Here is a 17,786-nt window from a genome sequence, read left to right on the forward strand (position 1 = left end):
TGGCAATAGCTATGCCTCAGGAACCGGTAAATACGATGCTCTGAGAACGACTATCTGGCAAGTGATTTACAATACGGAACTTACAGTCTCGCTCACCGTACAAACCCTCAAGTACACTCAAACACGGAAATTCTTAGCAATTCAACGTGATATCATACTTGTAAATGATAAGATAACACACTTGATTGACTTTTATCCGATTATTTACACATACGAATAGAAAACCCTTTACATAATCAGCTGGTACCCCGTCAAACCGGCCATCTTGGAGAAAGGACAAAAAATAATGTAAACAAACCCTTATTTTGCCTCTATTTACCCATTAAACCTCCTTGTCATTCCTTTAACCTGCTATATGGTGACTCAATAACCAATAAACCACTCATTAAATATCTTCCCCAAGCCAAATACATGAGAAATAACACTTAATGAGCTCTTGTATAACTTGACCCAGTGTTGTGGTTACCTGTCTTTCTCACTCATCTACCTGTAATTAACTTAACCTGCCTTACAGTGACCTAATATCTAATAAACTACTAATTAAATCTCTTCATAAAGCCACAAACATGAGAAATAATAGTTATGAGCTCTTGTATAACCTGTAAAGCTGTTAATAAGGCCAAATACATAAGAGAAAAGAAAAAGAACAAGGGAGGAAAGCAAAAGAAGGAAGGAGTGTGAAGAGAAGGAGAGGATAAAAGAAGGGAGTGTAAGAGAGGAGGATAGAGAGAGAAAGAGGAAGCAGTATAAGGAAGATAGCACTAAAGAGAAGGGGAAAGGAACGAGAAAAAAAAGAGGAAAAAGGGAGGGAGTATGAAGAGAAGGAGATAAACGAAGGGAGTATATAAGTAAAAGGGTAGAGAGAGAAAGAGAAAGTAGAATAATGAAGATAACTAATAAAGAAAACACTAAATAGCTTCTGTATTATTTAAACTCGTGTTGTGGCTACCCGTGTGTCCTGCCTGTCTTCTTCCTCTCGTACCTGTAATCAGCGCCTTCCCCCGTACGTGTTCCAGGTGGCTCCAGGGACATCATGGGCCCGGCACTTATCCAGGGGGCCAGCAGGGGTCTGGGGCTACAGTTCTGCCGTGCCCTGGCCAGCCGAGGTCAGACTTAGCCAATAATATGATGAAGATGGAGTGAATGTTGATATTTCTCACTCATTACTAGCCTTGAATTTTGTCTTAATGAGAAATAATGTACCAGATACCTTGCGATATGTACATTAGTGATGTTAATGTGTTTTTTATATAGTAGTGTAATTTTGTCGCCCCCGCCAGGTACGACTGTGATTGCTTGCTGTAGAGACCCCAGTAAGGCAGGTGATCTCAGGAGCCTACAGGTAATTCTCTCTCTCTCTCTCTCTCTCTCTCTCTCTCTCTCTCTCTCTCTCTCTCTCTCCCCATATATGTAAATTGTTTTATCTCAACGTAAATCAAGAAAAAAATAACTATACTCACTTTATTGATTTCTCTTTCCACCTTCCTCTCTCCTATTCCCTTCTTTTACCTTCTCCCTCTCTTCCTCCTCTTTCTCCTTTCCTCCTTTTCCTCTTTGCCCTTTCCTAAACCTCCTTCCCCTCCATTATTCTTCCCTCTTCCCCTCCTTTCCTCTTTCTCCTTCCCTTTTCCTTTCACTAAATTCCCTCTCCCTCCTTTTCTCCCCTCCCTTCCTCCTTTCTCTCCCTTCCTCCTTTTCCTCTTTGTCTCTTCCTAAACCTCCTTCCCCTCTGTTCTTCTTCCTCCTTCCCCTCCTTTCCTCTTTCTCCTTCTCTAACCCCTTCCCTCTTTTTCCTCCTCCTCCATTCCTTTTTCTCTCTCCCATTCTCACCCCTTCCCTTCTTTTACCCTTCCCTCTCTCTCCATTGTTCTTTCTCTCCCTCCCCTCACACCCCAGTCCGATCACCCAAGCCTAGTTGACATAGTTCAGCTTGACGTGTCCAGCGAGGGGGCGGTCGAGGAGGCGGCCCAGCATGTTAAGAGCTCCCACGGCAAGGCTCTGGACCTCCTTATCAACTGTAGTGCAATGCTGAGTCCGTCGGGGAGGGGAGAGACAAGCCTGAAGGATGTGTCAATGAAGGTGCGGAGATTATGGTTGATGTTGTTGTTGGTAAATTTTAAGGGATAGGCTATCGATGTGCGTGGCCTTGGCGCTCTCTCTGTTACATTGAACCTTTTTATTATGAGTGTTGTTGTTTTTTGTTTGTTTGTTTGTTTACATCAGAGGACACGGCTCAAGGGGAATAAAAAGAGTATAAAAAAAAGCCTGCTACTCGCCACTCCTATAAAAGATAAAAGTAAAGAGTAGCCAAAAGAGAGGTCAATTTCAGGGGGAGAATTGTCTTGATACACTCTTTTTGTTCTACACTCTTGTTTTTTATTAATATTATCGTGGTTTTTATTACGATATTATTATGTATTTTTTCCTATATTCCTTTCCTTTCTATATTTTTCTTTTCCTTCCATTTACTTCCTATTTTCCTATTTTTTCCCTTTCCTATATTCCTTTCCCTTTTTTTCTTTTTCTTTCCCTTCCACTTCCTATTTTCCCCTTTCCTATATTTCTTTCCCTTTTTTTTCTTTCCCTTCCTATTTTCCTAATTTTCCCTTTCCCTTTCCGATTAGTTTTGTTTGTTTTTTTCTCGTAAGATGAACGCTCCTGATTTTTTCCTGTTTTCTTCTTTTTTTGGTTGATGGAAGTAGAATTTGCCTTTTATATCGCCTCTCATACATTCCTCTTCACCAACACAGTCAACAATTATATTCAGAAAGACTAAATGAACACCAAATATAAAATAAGAAACTATAATTAAATACCTATTCTCGGTTGATGGAAGTAGAAATTGCCTTTTATATCGCCTCTCATACATTCCTCTTCACCAACACAGTCAACAATTATATTCAGAAAGACTAAATGAACACCAAATATAAAATAAGAAACTATAATTAAATACCTATTCTCGGTTGATGGAAGTAGAAATTGCCTTTTATATCGCCTCTTGTACATTCCTCCTTATGAACACAGTCAACGCTAATATATGAAAAAACTAAACGAACACCAAATATAAAAGAAACTATAATTAATACCTAACAAATCTCATTCCCTTTTTAAGTTACACGGCTTCTTCTCAAACATTAATAACAAGCAATGAATCATACCAAGAATCAAAAACTCCTCTCACGCCCTTCTCTACTCTGCACTTCATCCCTATTTTCCCATTTTTCCTAATTTCCTTTCCCTTTTTTATTTTCATTTCCCTTCCACTTCCTTCTTATTTTCCTGTTTTTCCTTTTTTGTATATCCTCTCTCCCTCTCCCCCACCTAACAGGCCTTGCAGGAAACATTCACCGTCAACGCCTTCGGGCCCCTGGTGATGGCTAAGCACTTTGGTCCGCTTCTACTGGCCGGCGAGGGGAGCGTGGGAAGGCAGGGCAGCGAGGGGAAGAAGAAACACACATCTGTGGTGGTTAATATGTCCGCCAGAGTGGGGTCCATTGCAGGTGAGAAATTGATCGGAGTTTATGAGTTGTGTGTGTGTGTGTGGGATGGGGGGATGGGAAGGTAAGGAAAGGAGGGTAAGAGGAGGGAAGGGGAAGGATGAGAGGAAGGAAAGGAGGATAAGAGAAGGGAAGCGGAAGAAAGAGAGGAAGGAAATTAGGAGAGAGAAAAAATGAAGGAGGGAAGGGGAAGGAAGAGAGGAAGGAAAGGAGGATAAGAGAAAGGAAGGGGAAGGAAGAGAGGAAGGAAATGAGGAGAGATTAAAAATGAAGAAAGGGAAGGGATGAGTAGAAAAGGAAAGGAGAAGAGAGGAAGAAGAGGGAAGTAAAAGATGAAGAGAGGAAAGGCATTTGGTAGTAAAGTAGGAATAGGAAAATAGGAAATGAGAAAGGAAAATAGGAAAATAGGAAGAAAAAGGGAAATTGGAAAGTGAAAGAAAATAGGAAAAGGAAAGAAAAATAGGAAGTAAGGAAAAGGGAAGAGAAAACAGATATGGTAAAAATCAGAAAATAGGAATAGGAATGGGAAGGGACAGGAAAATAAAACAGGGAAAAATAGGAGAACAGGAAAAGGAAAGAAAACCAGGAAAATATGAAGTAAAGAGCAGTAGACAATTAACAAAGGAAACGCATATATTAGTTAAGTAAGGCGTTCGGAGAGATTGGAGGTAGAAGGAAGGAGACCAGTTAGTAGACCTAGGAAAATGTGGAGAAGGTGTATACAGGAAGACTTGGTATTGATGGGATTGGATGAGCATCGGGCAGAAGACAGAGTGGAATGGAGGAGAGCCACAGAGAATGATGATGAGGGTAATGAAGGAGAGATTTATTACTATTGAGTCTACCCTGAAATACAACACAGCCGTCCCTCCCCAGACAACAAGCTTGGAGGTTGGTACAGCTATCGTATGTCCAAGGCAGCCCTCAACATGGCAACTCGTAACCTGAGCATCGAGCTGGGCCGAGGCAGGAACAAGGTCATATGTGTGGCCATGCACCCTGGTACGTACACGCTAACATAGACACACACACTTGTTTTCCCTTCCTCCTCCTCCTCCTCCTCCTCTTTGATATAATTTGCATGAACCTTCTTTTCTCCTTTCTCCCTCGTCTCACGCCCTTCTCTACTCAGCACTTCATCCCTGTTTTCCTATTTTTTCCTTTTCCTATTTCCCTTTCCCTTACTTCCTATTTTCCTGTTTTTTCCCTATTCCTTTATTTTCCTTTCCTTTTCCCTTACTTCCCATTTTCCTTTTTTTATTTCCTATTTTCCTATTGCTACTTCACTACCAAATGCCTTTCCTCTGTTCATCTTTTTCCTCTTTCTCTCTTCCTCCTCTTCTCTTTCCTTCCCTCTTCCTCAATTTTTCTCTTCCGCACTTTATCTTTACTTCATCTCTTTCTATCCTTCACACTCTATCTCCTTCCTTTCTCTCCTCCTCCTCCTCCCTCATATTCTTTTCCTTTTCTTCCCTCTCCTTTCCTCTCCTCTCCCTTCCTTCCCTCCATTTTAACTCTGTTCTCTTCCTTTCTCTCCTCCTCCTCCCTTCTTTTCTTTTCTTCCCTATCATCTCCTCCTCCTCCCTTCTTTTCTTTTCTTCCCTATCATCTCCTCTCCTCTCCCATCCTTCCCTCCATTTTAACCTTCTTTCCTTTCTCCTTTTCTCCGTTCCACTCACCCGCTCCTCTCTCCCCTCTCACAGGCACGGTGGACACAGACCTCTCTCGGCCATACCACAAGAACGTGCCGAAAGGGAAGCTTTTCTCTAAGGATCAGTCGGTCGGCTACCTCCTCGGGATCATTGACGGTCTCTCGCTGGAGGACTCGGGGAAGTACATAGGCTGGGATGGCGTTGAGATACCCTTCTGAGTGTGTGTAGGGGTCTTTTTTTTTTATTATTTATAGCAAGAGGCTGGAGTCATGGGCCCAATAGGAAATAATACAGAATTAGTGAATGTTAGCTTATAGGCTCATCCACGGACTTCCCTTAACACTCACATTGTCACTGCCATAACTATCTTTTTTTAACGCCAAGAGAGAGTCATGGGCCCAACAGGAAATAACATAGAATTAGTGAATGTTAGCTTATAGGCTCATCCACGGACTTCCCTTAACACTCACATTGTCACTGCCATAACTATCTTTTTTAATGCCAACAGAGGGAGTCATGGGCCCAACAAAACCAGCAAAAAATAAAACAGCACTAGTGATTGTTAGCTTATAGATTCTTCATTGGACTTCCCGTAACACTCAAATCGTCACGGCCATCATCACACACACTTTTGTCCTGCTCAGAGGCGTAGAATGGCGTCGAAATACCCTTCTAACTAGGGGGGAGGAGGGCGGAAGCGGGCAGATTGTACAGGAGAGCCTCCATATACCGCATTTCCTGTAAAGTTTTCCTTATAATGCACCCTTGAACTGACTCCTTCACGGGGTTGGGTCCAAGTATATGTACTTGGACTTAAGTACAGATTTTCATGTACTACTTGTACTTAGACCCAAAGTACTTGAAAAATACCAAGTACATTCAACTACAAACAAGTACAATGTATTTAATCAAAAGTTATATACTGTATATAGATTCTAGTGAACTTTGTGATGATACTATTGGGTAAATACGTACATTGAGTGTTATGATATTGTAGTGTAATATTATTATGTCTCATTAATGTGTATATACGAAAACTACTAACCTTCGTGCTTTACAAACCTGTGACAGGAATTTTGTTATCACATAAAGTACTTGTATTTAAGTACAATGACATGTACTTGGACTTGGCCCCAACCCTGCGAGTCCTTCACAAAAACAATAGGTAAAGTTGGGGCAAACACTATAGCTGTGCGTGGCCACGGTGCTCATCTCTGTCCCCTTGGCCCTCTGACCCTGTGGTGGAGATGCAGTGCTGACTTGCCTGAGCACCCTCATCCCAGCACAGGGCCAATGTGACATACAGGTTACCACAGTTTACCTTCCTCAGGTTTCCTCAGGACCTATTTATTGACCAGCCTGAAAGGGAGGATGAACTAGGTGGATTATAACCTGGGCGTGAAGATTCATAGTCAGGGGCGCTTATCACTGCACCAAGGAGGAGGAAAGGGCAAAAGAGTGATCTGGATAGTTAGTCTCAGGGATACTTTCTTTGATTTCCTTTTGTCGACAAGGATTTCAGTGTTCGTTTTCCAGTGTTATTTTAGCGTAGAATGTGAAAGGTAAATGAGAGGGCTGGTAATTCTTTCGTCGACAGGAATTTTAGTTTTCTTTATGTGACGTTAGTTTAGCGTAGAATGAGAAGGAGAACGAGAGGAAGAAGAAATAAAAGGAAGAGAAATAATAAAAGGAAAAAAAAGGGAGAGAATGAGAGGAGGAGGAGGAGGGGGAGGAGGAGGAAAAATGGTCCAGTATTGTCTGTATAAATATGATGAATGGATATGATGGATTACTAAAAGGAGGAGGAGGAGGAGGAGGAAGACTAGGAGGAGGTTGAGGAGTTGGAAAGGAAGTGTATAGAAGATAAAAAAAAAAAAGGAGGAGAAGAACGTCAATGAAGCTGAAAATTTAAATCATTTCTTATTTTTTTGGTCAACAGGAATTTTAGCGTTCTTGTTCTCATGTTATTTTAGCGTAGAATGGAAAGGTGAATGAGACGACAGGTAATTCTTTGCTCAGGTATTTCTTGCTGTGTGTAGAAATGTGTAGATAATTGTTTATAAAGAATGACACAATCGACTCTTTCCTTCCTAACCTTGTGATCCTTAACCCAGTACCAGCGACGGGCCAAATTTGTGGCTTTACCGTGTACCAGCGACGGGCCAAATTTGTGGCTTTACCGTGTACCAGCGATGGGCCAAATTTGTGGCTTTACCGTGTACCAGCGACGGGCCAAATTTGTGGCTTTACCGTGTACCAGCGATGGGCCAAATTTGTGGCTTTACCGTGTACCAGCGACGGGCCAAATTTGTGGCTTTACCGTTTACCAGTGACGGGCCAAATTTGTGGCTTTACCATGTACCAGCGACGGGCCAAATCTGTGGCTTTACCGTGTACCAGCGACGGACCAAATTTGTGGCTTTACCGTGTACCAGCGATGGGCCAAATTTGTGGCTCTACCATGTACCAGCGACGGACCAAATTTGTGGCTCTACCATGTACCAGCGACGGGCCAAATTTGTGGCTTTACCATGTACCAGCGACGGCCCAAATTTGTGGCTTCCTATCTCCATCTTCCTTAACACTATAAACAACCAACATCGTTACCAACACAACTCTTTATTCGATGAGCTTAAGTTAACAGTAAACACACATGCAGACAAGCCTCCATATATGCACTCCCTCATTTCACACACTGTATATACATTTGATTTTTTAAGCCGATGTTTATTTGAGCGATAGTATTTGCAAGACCAGGATTAGACACTGGATGCTACTACTACTACTACTACTACTACTACTACTACTACTACTATTACTTTGCTACTCAATGAATAATATAGCCTTGTGGAATTGACTTGTAAATGAGATCACCTTTCCCTAAACACACATACTGATTATATTAAGAGGATTTGTCTGCAGTGGGTCCATGGAGGCGGTAAAATGATTCTCTCTCCGCTTCACGATACGGTAAAAAAGTCCGTCAATTTGAATAGCGTCACAATTTGTTCAGATCTGCGGATTTTTTCGAACGAGTAAACCGATAAAAAATGTCTGTATCGCTGTTAATGTGCTAAAATGTACATTAGTTTTGAACAGCATCACATTTTTTCATAGACTTGGGGATTTTTCAAACTAATAAACCTGTGAATTTAAAAATGATCGGCATAAATGTGTTTGTATGCACTGAATATTACGAGATTGCAATATTCTGAAGTCATGAGTTTGGACTATAATGGAGTTTTCAAAGCACTGGAATTTAGATTAATGGAATTTTCAAAGCACTGGAATTTAGATTAATGGAATTTTCAAAGCACTGGAATTTAGATTAATGGAATTTTCAAAGCACTGGAATTTAGATTAATGGAATTTTCAAAGCACTGGAATTTACATTAATGGAATTTTTGGATCAGTAGAACTTATATTAATGGATTTTTTTGGCTCAGCAGAATTTTTGGATCAGCAGAACTTATATTAATGGATTTTTTGGCTCAGCAGAATTTTTTGATGAGCAGAATTCAGATCAACAGAATTTTTGGATGAGCAGAATTTAGCTGAACAGAATTTTTGGATCAGCAGAATGTTTTGATGAGCAGAATTCAGATCAACAGAATTTTTGGATGAGCAGAATTTAGCTGAACAGAATTTTTGGATCAGCAGAATTCAGATCAACGGACCTCACTTCCAACATCACATTCACCACACAAACAAAATATAAACTAATCCTTAACATCGGCGGCAACATTAAAAGCGTTATAAATCGGTCCGCTACGAAAATACAGCATCTTAAATATACTCGTCTTTGATATAATAGAAACTTTGTGACTATACGAGATAACAACTTTGTGTCCGTCCGGGTGCGTTGTCCTGTCATGGAGTGCGTGGCGGATAACAGTAGTAGCCCGCACCTCGCTCACTCACTCGGGTTTTCTAAGTCTATGTTTAAGCGGTAAAATAAATATATGTCTTGGCGTCTTTATAACTGACGAAGGCTTTGTGTTTCATTGCGGTAGTGGTGGTGGTGGTAGTGGTGGTAGTGGTGGTGTGAGAGTGAACAAGATCTCGAAGCAGCAAAAAAAAATGAATAAAAGCATAATTTCCACGTATTTTTTAAGGTATTTTCAAGTTTCGGAAAGCACGTAGAACAACAACCATCGCAACACAACACCATTCACTCAACCTTGGCGGATAAGCCCCTCCCCCTTCCCTGATAAGCGTGTGTGATTGGCCCATCCACGCACAAGCCACGCCCCTTCTCTGTAAGGCGGCGTGTGATTGGTGGATGCTGGGAAAGGCTAGAATATAATGGCAAAAGCTGGGATGGCGCAGAAGGAGTTTATTCGGCAAGTTGAGTGTGCGTGTAAATCTATTTCCCTCACCACCTATAGTATTTGAGACGTCCGATACCAAAGGGGACATAGACGACAAAAGTGAGTTTCAAGATCAAGCCTAATGTGTCCCGAGCTTGTTTTTATTGATTTCTTGCTCATTTTGATCACTAAGTACGCCCTCCAGATGGTCTATTTTCCCTTGCCTACCTATGCTGCTCAAAAGACGAGGGTTATGCCTGTATAACACTAACCTAACCCAACCTATGATTCAGCGTTTTGATCCTTAAGTACACCCTCAAAATGGTCTGTTCTCCCTTGCCTACCTATGCTGTTCAAAAGGCGAGGGTTATGCCTGTATGACACTACCTAAGCCAACCTATTTGACACTACCCATAACATTTTTTTTACTTATTCAGGCTATTTTAAACATTCAGGCATTATTACTTATTTGCTTTTGATGATGAGCTCCTTCCTTTACTTTAAAAACTAACACTAACACTAACACTAACCTAACCTAACCTATACGACACTGACCAGAACTCGGAAACATAAAAATACCATCCGTGTCCCTTTGGTTCAAGACACCTTAAGCTGCTTCCTCAACTGGCTATAAAAACACTAACCTAACCTAACCTAACCTAACCTAACCTATACGACACTAGCCAGAACTCGGAAACATAAAAATGCCATCCGTGTCCCTTTGGTTCAAGACACCTTAACCTGCTTCCTCAACTAACTATAAAAACACTAACCTAACCTAACCTAACCTAACCTAACCTATACGACACTAGCCAGAACTCAGAAACATAAAAATACCATCCGTGTCCCTTTGGTTCAAAACACCTTAAGCTGCTTCCTCAACTGGCTGTAAAAACACTAACCTAACCTAACCTAACCTAACCTAACCTATACAACACTAGCCAGAACTCGGAAACAAAAATACCATCCGTTCCCCTTTGGTTCAAGACGCCTCATATGTGCATAAATCAATTTCCTACACCGCCTACATGTGTCTCGAGAGATGAAAAAAGATCCCCAACCCTCTCTTGAAGGCACATTAGTTGACATAGGCTCTTAAATACCCTTGAATATTGACCTGCAAACAATGTACTGCCCTCTCCACGCGCGAGTTTATAGAACCGAAACCTTATTTGAACTAACACTTTCTCCCATTACTAGCTCCCCATTAATAGCTATCCTTTGTCACAGTTGCCCTGCTTCTCTTCCCCTTAACCTTATGTACAGCTGAAACCGTATCTGAACTACCATTTCCACTCACCGCTGTTTCGTTTCTAGCTATCCTTTGTCACAGTTGCCCTGCTTCTCTTTCCCTCAACCTTATGTACAGCTGAAACCGTATTTGAACTACCATTTCCACTCATCGCTGTTTCGTTTCTAGCTATCCTTTGACACAGTTACCCTGCCTCTCTTTCCCCCTTAACTTTATACAGCGGAAACCATATTTGAACTACTATTTCCACCCTTTCCTGTTCCATTTCTAGCTATCCTTTGACACAATTACCCTGCCTCTCTTTCCCCCATTAACTTTATACAGCGGAAACCGTATTTGAACTACCATTTCCACCCTTTGCTGTTCCATTTCAAGCCATCCTTTGTCACAGTTACCCTACCTCTCTTTCCCCCATTAACTTTATACAGCGGAAACCATATTTGAACTACCATTTCCACCCTTTCCTGTTCCATTTCAAGCCATCCTTTGACACAGTTACCCTGCCTCTCTTTCCCCCATTAACTTTATGTACAGCTGAAACCATATTTGAACTACCATTTCCACCCTTTCCTGTTCCATTTCTAGCTATCCTTTGACACAGTTACCCTGCTTCTCTATCCCCCTTAACCTTATGTACAGCTGAAACCATATTTGAACTACCATTTCCACCCTTTCCTGTTCTATTTCTAGCTATCCTTTGACACAATTACCCTGCCTCTCTTTCCCCCATTAACTTTATACAGCGGAAACCATATCTGAACGAGCATTTCCACTCATCGCTGTTTCGTTTCAAGCTATCCTTTGTCACAGTCACCCTGCCATTCCCCCATCAAGTTTATGTACAGCTGAAATGCTCTTTGAACTAACTCTTCCACCCATTTTGTTCCCCTACATTCACAGCTGCCCCCATCCCATTACCAGCTGTCTATCTTTTGTAACAGCTGGCCCCTCCGCTTCCCCCCATTAAATTTATACAGCTGAAATCTTTTTGAACTAATACCTCTGCCCCATTATGCATTACCCACCCTCTGCCCTCCCTTACAGCTACCCATATCCCACACCCTTTGAAATGAAGTCCCCATCCTAGCCTAGCCTAACCTAACCTAACCTAACGTAACCTAACCTAGCCTAACCCAACATGCCCCTAACCTAACCTAGCCTAGCCTAACCATACCTAACCTATTGTAACTTAACCTAGTCTAACCAAATACACCCCTAACCTACTCTAACCTTACCTAACGTAATGTAACCTAACCTAGCCTAACCCATTATGCCCCTAACCTAACCTAACAAAACCTAACCTAATATAACCTAACCTAGCCTAACCCAATATTCCCCTAACCTAGCCTAACGTAACCTAACCTAACCTAGCCTTATCATACCTAACCTAATGTAACCTAACCTATCCTAACCCATTGTGCCCCTAACCTAACTTACCTAGCCTTATCATACCTAACCTAATATAACCTAATCTAGCCTAACCCAATACACCCCTAACCTAACCTAGCTTAGCCTAACCCAACCTGACCTAACATAACCTGACCTAGTCTTACCTAACCTAACCTAATCATACTAATTCCCTTCTCCAGTTCACACACTAACATTCCCTCCACCCCCTCCCTACCCCCCACACCCCCCACACCCTCCACACCCCCCACCACACCCACCCCCATCCCCTCCACCATCACCACCATCACCACCTGTGTCAGCCATGGAGAAGATATGGGTGAAGGGATCAAAGCCAAGGCCATCCGTGTCCCCGCCACCTCCAAAGTCCCCAGTCCCAGTCCCGCAGTCCCCTTCGTAGCCCTTCAGCCATCCCCCGGAGTCAGCGCTGAGGGCCGCATAGTACTCCCCGCCCCCACACCCGCCACAGCCGCCACACGCACCACACCCAGCCGCCACGTTCCCGCCGATCACCCCTAATGTACAGGCAGTTGTTGTGGTGTCTGCGTTCTCGCGTCTCCGCAGCGCGTTCGTCGGGGCAGCGGCGCAGAAGAACCCCATAGCACCCAGGAGCTTTAGGGTCTCCACTGGGATGCGTCGGGGGCATGTGACAGGGTCGGGGATGGGGCCACACCCGTCCACGGAGTCGTATGTTTGGTCTGCCATGCGCGGCTGACAGAGGATGTGCAGGATAGTGAGGCTGAGGCCCAGAGTGATGTTCTCAGCCCACTCCTCAGTTCGGGCGCTAACCTGTGGGGGGTGACGAGGGGGTTAGTTCACCTGGTTAGCTGAGGTTGAGGAAGGGAGGGGAGAGAGAGGGTTAGAAAGTGCAGGGAGGGAAAGAGGGATAGAAAGGGAAGGGAGGGAAAGAGGGTTAGAGAGGGAAGGGAGGGAAAGAGGGTTAGAGAAGGAAGGGAGGGAAAGAGGGTTAGAGAAGGAAGGGAGGGAAAGAGGGTTAGAGAGGGAAGGGAGGGAAAGAGGGTTAGAGAGGGAAGGGAGGGAAAGAGGGTTAGAGAGGGAAAGAAAGGGAAGGGAGGGAGGGAAGTGATGGGAAGTTGGAAAGTTTCGTTAAGTCGGCGCAACATCTGTGGTCATATGCCTGAGAAAGACAGAAGGGGAAGGAATTTTAGGAGAAGGGAACAGACCTCAGGAGACGGGACACAACCCCCGATTAATACCTGGTACCCATTCACTGCTGGGTGGACAGGGGCGTAGGGTATCGGAAAAGCCGCCAAAATATTTCCCACTCCGTCCGGGAAGGAAGTGAAAGGAAGGCAAAGAAAGAGAGGAAGAGAAGGAATCCCTCACCTTGAGTATCCCCTTCTGCATGTCCATCTCCAGGTCATGCAGGGCGTAGGAGAAGTACTGGCGGTCATAGGGCAGGCGCAGCACCATGGCCGGGCTGGACGGCGGGCAGTGGAACCTGACCTCCAAGTGCCCAGGGCTGCCCGGGATACCACGCTTCACTGGGGGGGGGAGAGTTTGGTTCATTTACAAGTGTTATAAGTGGACTAGTGATAGGCTGATGGTGTGAGTGCAAGGTGACGACACACAGTGAAATGGAAGACTAGGGAGCAGAACACTTGAGGGAAAGAGGCACAGTGGAATGAGAGAGAGTATAGGGCCGTTTTCACAGTCAAATTGTTTGTTTTGATCGTTACCAATGGCGGCGATCGACGCTATAGTTTTCCACATGAAACTGGGCTATGAGGTAGTGGCGACTGCAGAGGAGGCGAGAGGTGCTGAGAGTGTGTGGCAAGGTGCGGGGCTAGGCTAACCCCGCAGCCACCACTACCCCATCGGTCAGTTTTACGTGGAAATACTATATCATCGATCGCCGCCATAGGTAACGCTCAAATCAAACAAAGTGACTGTGAAAGCGGCCAAATGGATGGGTGGACAGTAATGGAAACACAGCACAACCATCCTTGGAGAAAGAGAAAACTGGGACAGAATGAGGGAAGACTGGAGTAATCAAATGTGGAGTGTATTGGCAGTAACAGGAGCCCAACCACTCACTTGGGGTGCCGGGTATGCCAGGCCGCAGCCCCTTCCAGTACCCCACCAGCACGGCCCAGTCCCCCCTGTGTGTCTTGATGACCATGGCGCGCTCCCCCCCGCTGTAGTCACACATGGGCCGCAGGAGGCTCTGGGGAGGGAGGGAACAGAGGGTTAGGAAGAAAAGGGAGAAAGGGTTAAAATGTGAACAGAGGGTAACAGGTTCAAGAAGGGAACACACCTTTCTGCCTCTCACCTTCCCTAACCTAACCTTCCTTACCCTTCTCTCATCTCAATGCCTTCTCTAATGTACCCTAACCTCCCTTAACATTAACCTAACCCTGTCAACCCCTTTCTAATTAACCTAACCTAACCTAACCTAACCTAACCTAACCTAACCTAACCTCCCACAATTTCCCCTCAACTCTCCTGCTAACACCCTCTCCTCCCCTCACTTGGTTCTGCGGGTCACGGCACTTCAGCGCAGCAGGGGATGGCAGGGTATTGGGGTCCAGGGTGTGAGCGAGTGCCACCTCCACATCGCCAGTGCCGCAGGGGACCAGGAGTTGCACAGAGGACATGGCCAGGTGTCGTGAGTGGGTGACGTTGGCCTTAAGGAGTGACGGCTTGCTCTGGATGCTTTCGTTGATGAGTCTGGGGTGAGGAAGGGAGGTATGAGTAAGGGAGAGGTGAGATAAATAGGGAATGGATGGGGAGGTGTGCGGAAGGGATGTAATGGGTGTGGAATGAATAGGGAGGTGCAGTGAGGGAAAAGGTGAGGATAGAAGGAATGATAAAGGTGGGTGAGGAATGCATGGGTAAGTGAGGCAAGAGATGGATGAGAAATGGATGAGGATAGTGAGTCAAGAGATGGATGAGGATCGGAATGAGGCAAGAGATGGATAAGAAATGGATGAGGTTGGTGAGTCAAGAGATGGATGAGGATGGGAATGAGTCAAGAGGTGGATAAGAAATGGATGAGGTTGGTGAGTCAAGAGATGGATGAGGATGGGAATGAGTCAAGAGGTGGATAAGAAATGGATGAGGTTGGTGAGTCAAGAGATGAATGAGGATGGGAATGAGGCAAGAGATGGATAAGAAATGGATGAGGACAGGAATGAGTAGAGATGGATGAGGATGGGAATGAGGGAAGAGAAGATTGAAGAACGAGATTATAGAAGAACGGACGTGGATAGGAACGGATGCATGGATGAAAGGAGAGGAGGAAGAAGAAGAAAAGAAGAAGGAAGGGAAGAAGATGGAATGTCTGAGGAATGCACACAAAAAAAAGGGGAAATAAAGGAAAAAGAAAAAAGGAAAAAGAAAAAAGGAAAAAAAGGAAATTGAAAAAAAAGGAAAAAAAGAAAAAAGAAGGTAAGGAAGATAGAATGTCTGAGTAACACACACACACACACACACACACACACACACACACACACACACACACACACCAAAAAAAAAAAAAAAAAAAAAAAAAAAAAGCCCAACCCATCCTTACATATGCGTTGCCATCTCCGCCAGAAACAGGTCACTCTGAGCTTCGTGACCCGAGGTGGTAATGCCCTGGGTGCCCCGGAGCTGGGCCTGGTCAAGTACAGTGGGCATGAAGGACCCCGTCATGACACCCATAGGCACATAGGCATTGGTTCGGGTTGGGGTCACCTGTAGGGTCACCTGTACTATGGCACCTCTGTCCTGGAACTCCTGTAGGTGAGATATTGGACAGGTGAGATAACGAGGGATGGAAAAAAGGGATAAAATAGTGGATAATCAAGAAGATGGAGAGATGGAAATAGAAAAGGATTAGATTATAAAAAGGGGAAGAAGTTGGATACAGGATAAAAGAAGAGGGGGAAAGAGAAGAAAGCTATATAGAGAAAAAGGCTCAAGGTGTGAAAGTTGAGAAAAAAAAATAGGTGGATTGCAGAATAAGGGAGAGGAAGAAAAGGGAGGAGGAAGGAGAAAGAAGGAAAAAAGGAAGGGAGAGGAAGAAAGGGAGAAGGGAGGAAAAGAGGGATATAAGGGAGGAATAAGAAAGATAAAAAATAAAAGGGAGAGAAAGGAGAACGAAAGAAAAATAGAAGGGAGAGGATGAAAAAGAAAGGAGGAAAAAATGAGGTAGGAATAAGGAAGAGAAGGAGAAAAAAAGGGAGAAGGAAGGAGAAAGGAGGAAAAAAGTGAGGGAGAGGAAGAAAAAGGGAGAGAAGGGAGAGAGAAAAAAAAGGGAGAGAAGGAAGGAGAACGAAGGAAAAAAGGAAGGGAGAGGAAGAAAAAGGGGGAGAAGGGAGAGAATAAGAAAAAAAGGGAGAGAAGGAAGGAGAACGAAGGAAAAAAGGAAGGGAGAGGAAGAAATAGGGAGAAGGGAGGGAAAAAAGGGAGAAAGAGGGAAAAAAAGAAAAGAAAGGGAAGGAAAGAAAAGGAGAGGGAAGAGAAAGAATGAAAAAAGGAAGAAAGGGAAGGGAAGAAAGAGGGAGATAAGAGGGAAAAAGGGAGAGAACGGAGGAAAATAAGGGAGATTGACGAAAGATAAGAAAGGGGGAAGAAAAAGGCGAAATAAATAAATAAACACGAAAAGAAATAAAGAGGAAAATGAGGAACAAGTTTAAAAGAGGAAAGGGAAGAGGAAAATGAGGAAAAAATAAGAGGGAGGAAGCAGAAATGGATAAAAGGGAGGTTACGTATAAAACAAAAGGAATGGATTGCTTTATTATCAGATTATAGAAGAGAAATTAGAGGAGGAGGAGGAGGAGGAGGAAGTGGACAGAGATTCTATAAGGCAAAAGAGGAGAGGAAGGAAGAAGAGGAGGAGGAGGAGGAAGGAAGAAGAGGAGGAGGAGGAGGAAGGAAGAAGAGAAGGAGGAGGAGGAAGAGGAAAGAGATTGTATAAAGGGAGAGAGGAGGAGGAAGGAGATGAGGAGGAGGAGGAGGAGGAGGAAGTTAAGAGATTAGAGAGAGGAGACGGAAGGAAGAAGAGGAGGAGGAGGAAAATGAGAAACAGAGATCGTGTATATAAAGAAAGGAAAGGAAAGAAGGAAAAAAGGAAGAAAAGTTAAATAAAGAAAAAGAAGGAAAAGAACCCAAAAAAAACAGGAAATAAAACAAGAAACAAAGTAAAATGAGACATATTATACCATCCCTCCCTTCCTCTCCCGCCCTCCCTCCCTCTCTCTTCTCCCCCCTTTATCTCCCTTCCCGTCTCTCTCCCACCCTTCTTCTAACCCTCAACACACACCTTAACAATCGTCCCTTCCGTCTTGACATCGGCCAGCTCATTGAAGTACGACATCCCCCAGAAATCGCCCTTGCCAAAAAACTTCATGAGGCGACACAGCTTCCTTTTGGGGGACATTTTGAGGACCATCCATTCCCCGAGCATCTGGGAAGAGAGAGAGAGAGAGGGGGGGTTATACACGTAAATAGACAGATAGATAGATAGACAGGTAGATAGATAGATAGATAGATAGATAGATAGAGAGAGAACACGTATAGACAGGGCAGAAGGATTAAGGAAGGGAAGGGAAGAGAGAGAGAGAGGGGGGGTTATACACGTAAATAGACAGATAGATAGATAGACAGGTAGATAGATAGATAGATAGAGAGATAACAAGTATAGACAGGGCAGAAGGATTAA

General features: G+C 43.9%; 2 protein-coding genes across 44 annotated transcripts in view; one reads left to right on the forward strand and one right to left on the reverse strand.

Annotated features, from left to right (window-relative positions):
* Positions 1 to 433: 433 nt before the first annotated feature.
* LOC126983671 (C-factor-like) lies at positions 434 to 7,225 on the forward strand. The gene is made up of 7 exons (XM_050836645.1): positions 434 to 489; positions 1,017 to 1,106; positions 1,281 to 1,342; positions 1,897 to 2,079; positions 3,329 to 3,500; positions 4,374 to 4,499; positions 5,201 to 7,225. Exons 2-7 carry the CDS (start codon positions 1,034 to 1,036, stop codon positions 5,365 to 5,367), a joined length of 783 nt encoding a protein of 260 aa, XP_050692602.1. The 5' UTR covers positions 434 to 489; positions 1,017 to 1,033; the 3' UTR covers positions 5,368 to 7,225.
* The window catches only part of LOC126983668 (uncharacterized), a 30,357-nt gene continuing 19,724 nt past the window's right edge, over positions 7,154 to 17,786 (reverse strand). For 2 of the 43 annotated variants that reach the window (XM_050836609.1, XM_050836600.1), the window contains exons 11-17: positions 17,388 to 17,531; positions 15,654 to 15,859; positions 14,611 to 14,809; positions 14,177 to 14,306; positions 13,466 to 13,623; positions 11,112 to 12,907; positions 7,154 to 10,904 (exon numbers count right to left, since the gene is read on the reverse strand). In XM_050836609.1, the coding sequence (XP_050692566.1) occupies positions 12,332 to 12,907; positions 13,466 to 13,623; positions 14,177 to 14,306; positions 14,611 to 14,809; positions 15,654 to 15,859; positions 17,388 to 17,531 (1,413 nt within the window). In that variant the 3' untranslated portion in view covers positions 7,154 to 10,904; positions 11,112 to 12,331. Of the gene's footprint in view, positions 11,008 to 11,111; positions 12,908 to 13,465; positions 13,624 to 14,176; positions 14,307 to 14,610; positions 14,810 to 15,653; positions 15,860 to 17,387; positions 17,532 to 17,786 lie in introns of all 43 variants that reach the window. The other 41 variants (XM_050836641.1, XM_050836633.1, XM_050836640.1 and 38 more) reach the window with 41 other exon arrangements.

The sequence above is a fragment of the Eriocheir sinensis genome, chromosome 54 (assembly GCF_024679095.1).
Source record: "Eriocheir sinensis breed Jianghai 21 chromosome 54, ASM2467909v1, whole genome shotgun sequence".
Taxonomy (NCBI): domain Eukaryota; kingdom Metazoa; phylum Arthropoda; class Malacostraca; order Decapoda; family Varunidae; genus Eriocheir; species Eriocheir sinensis.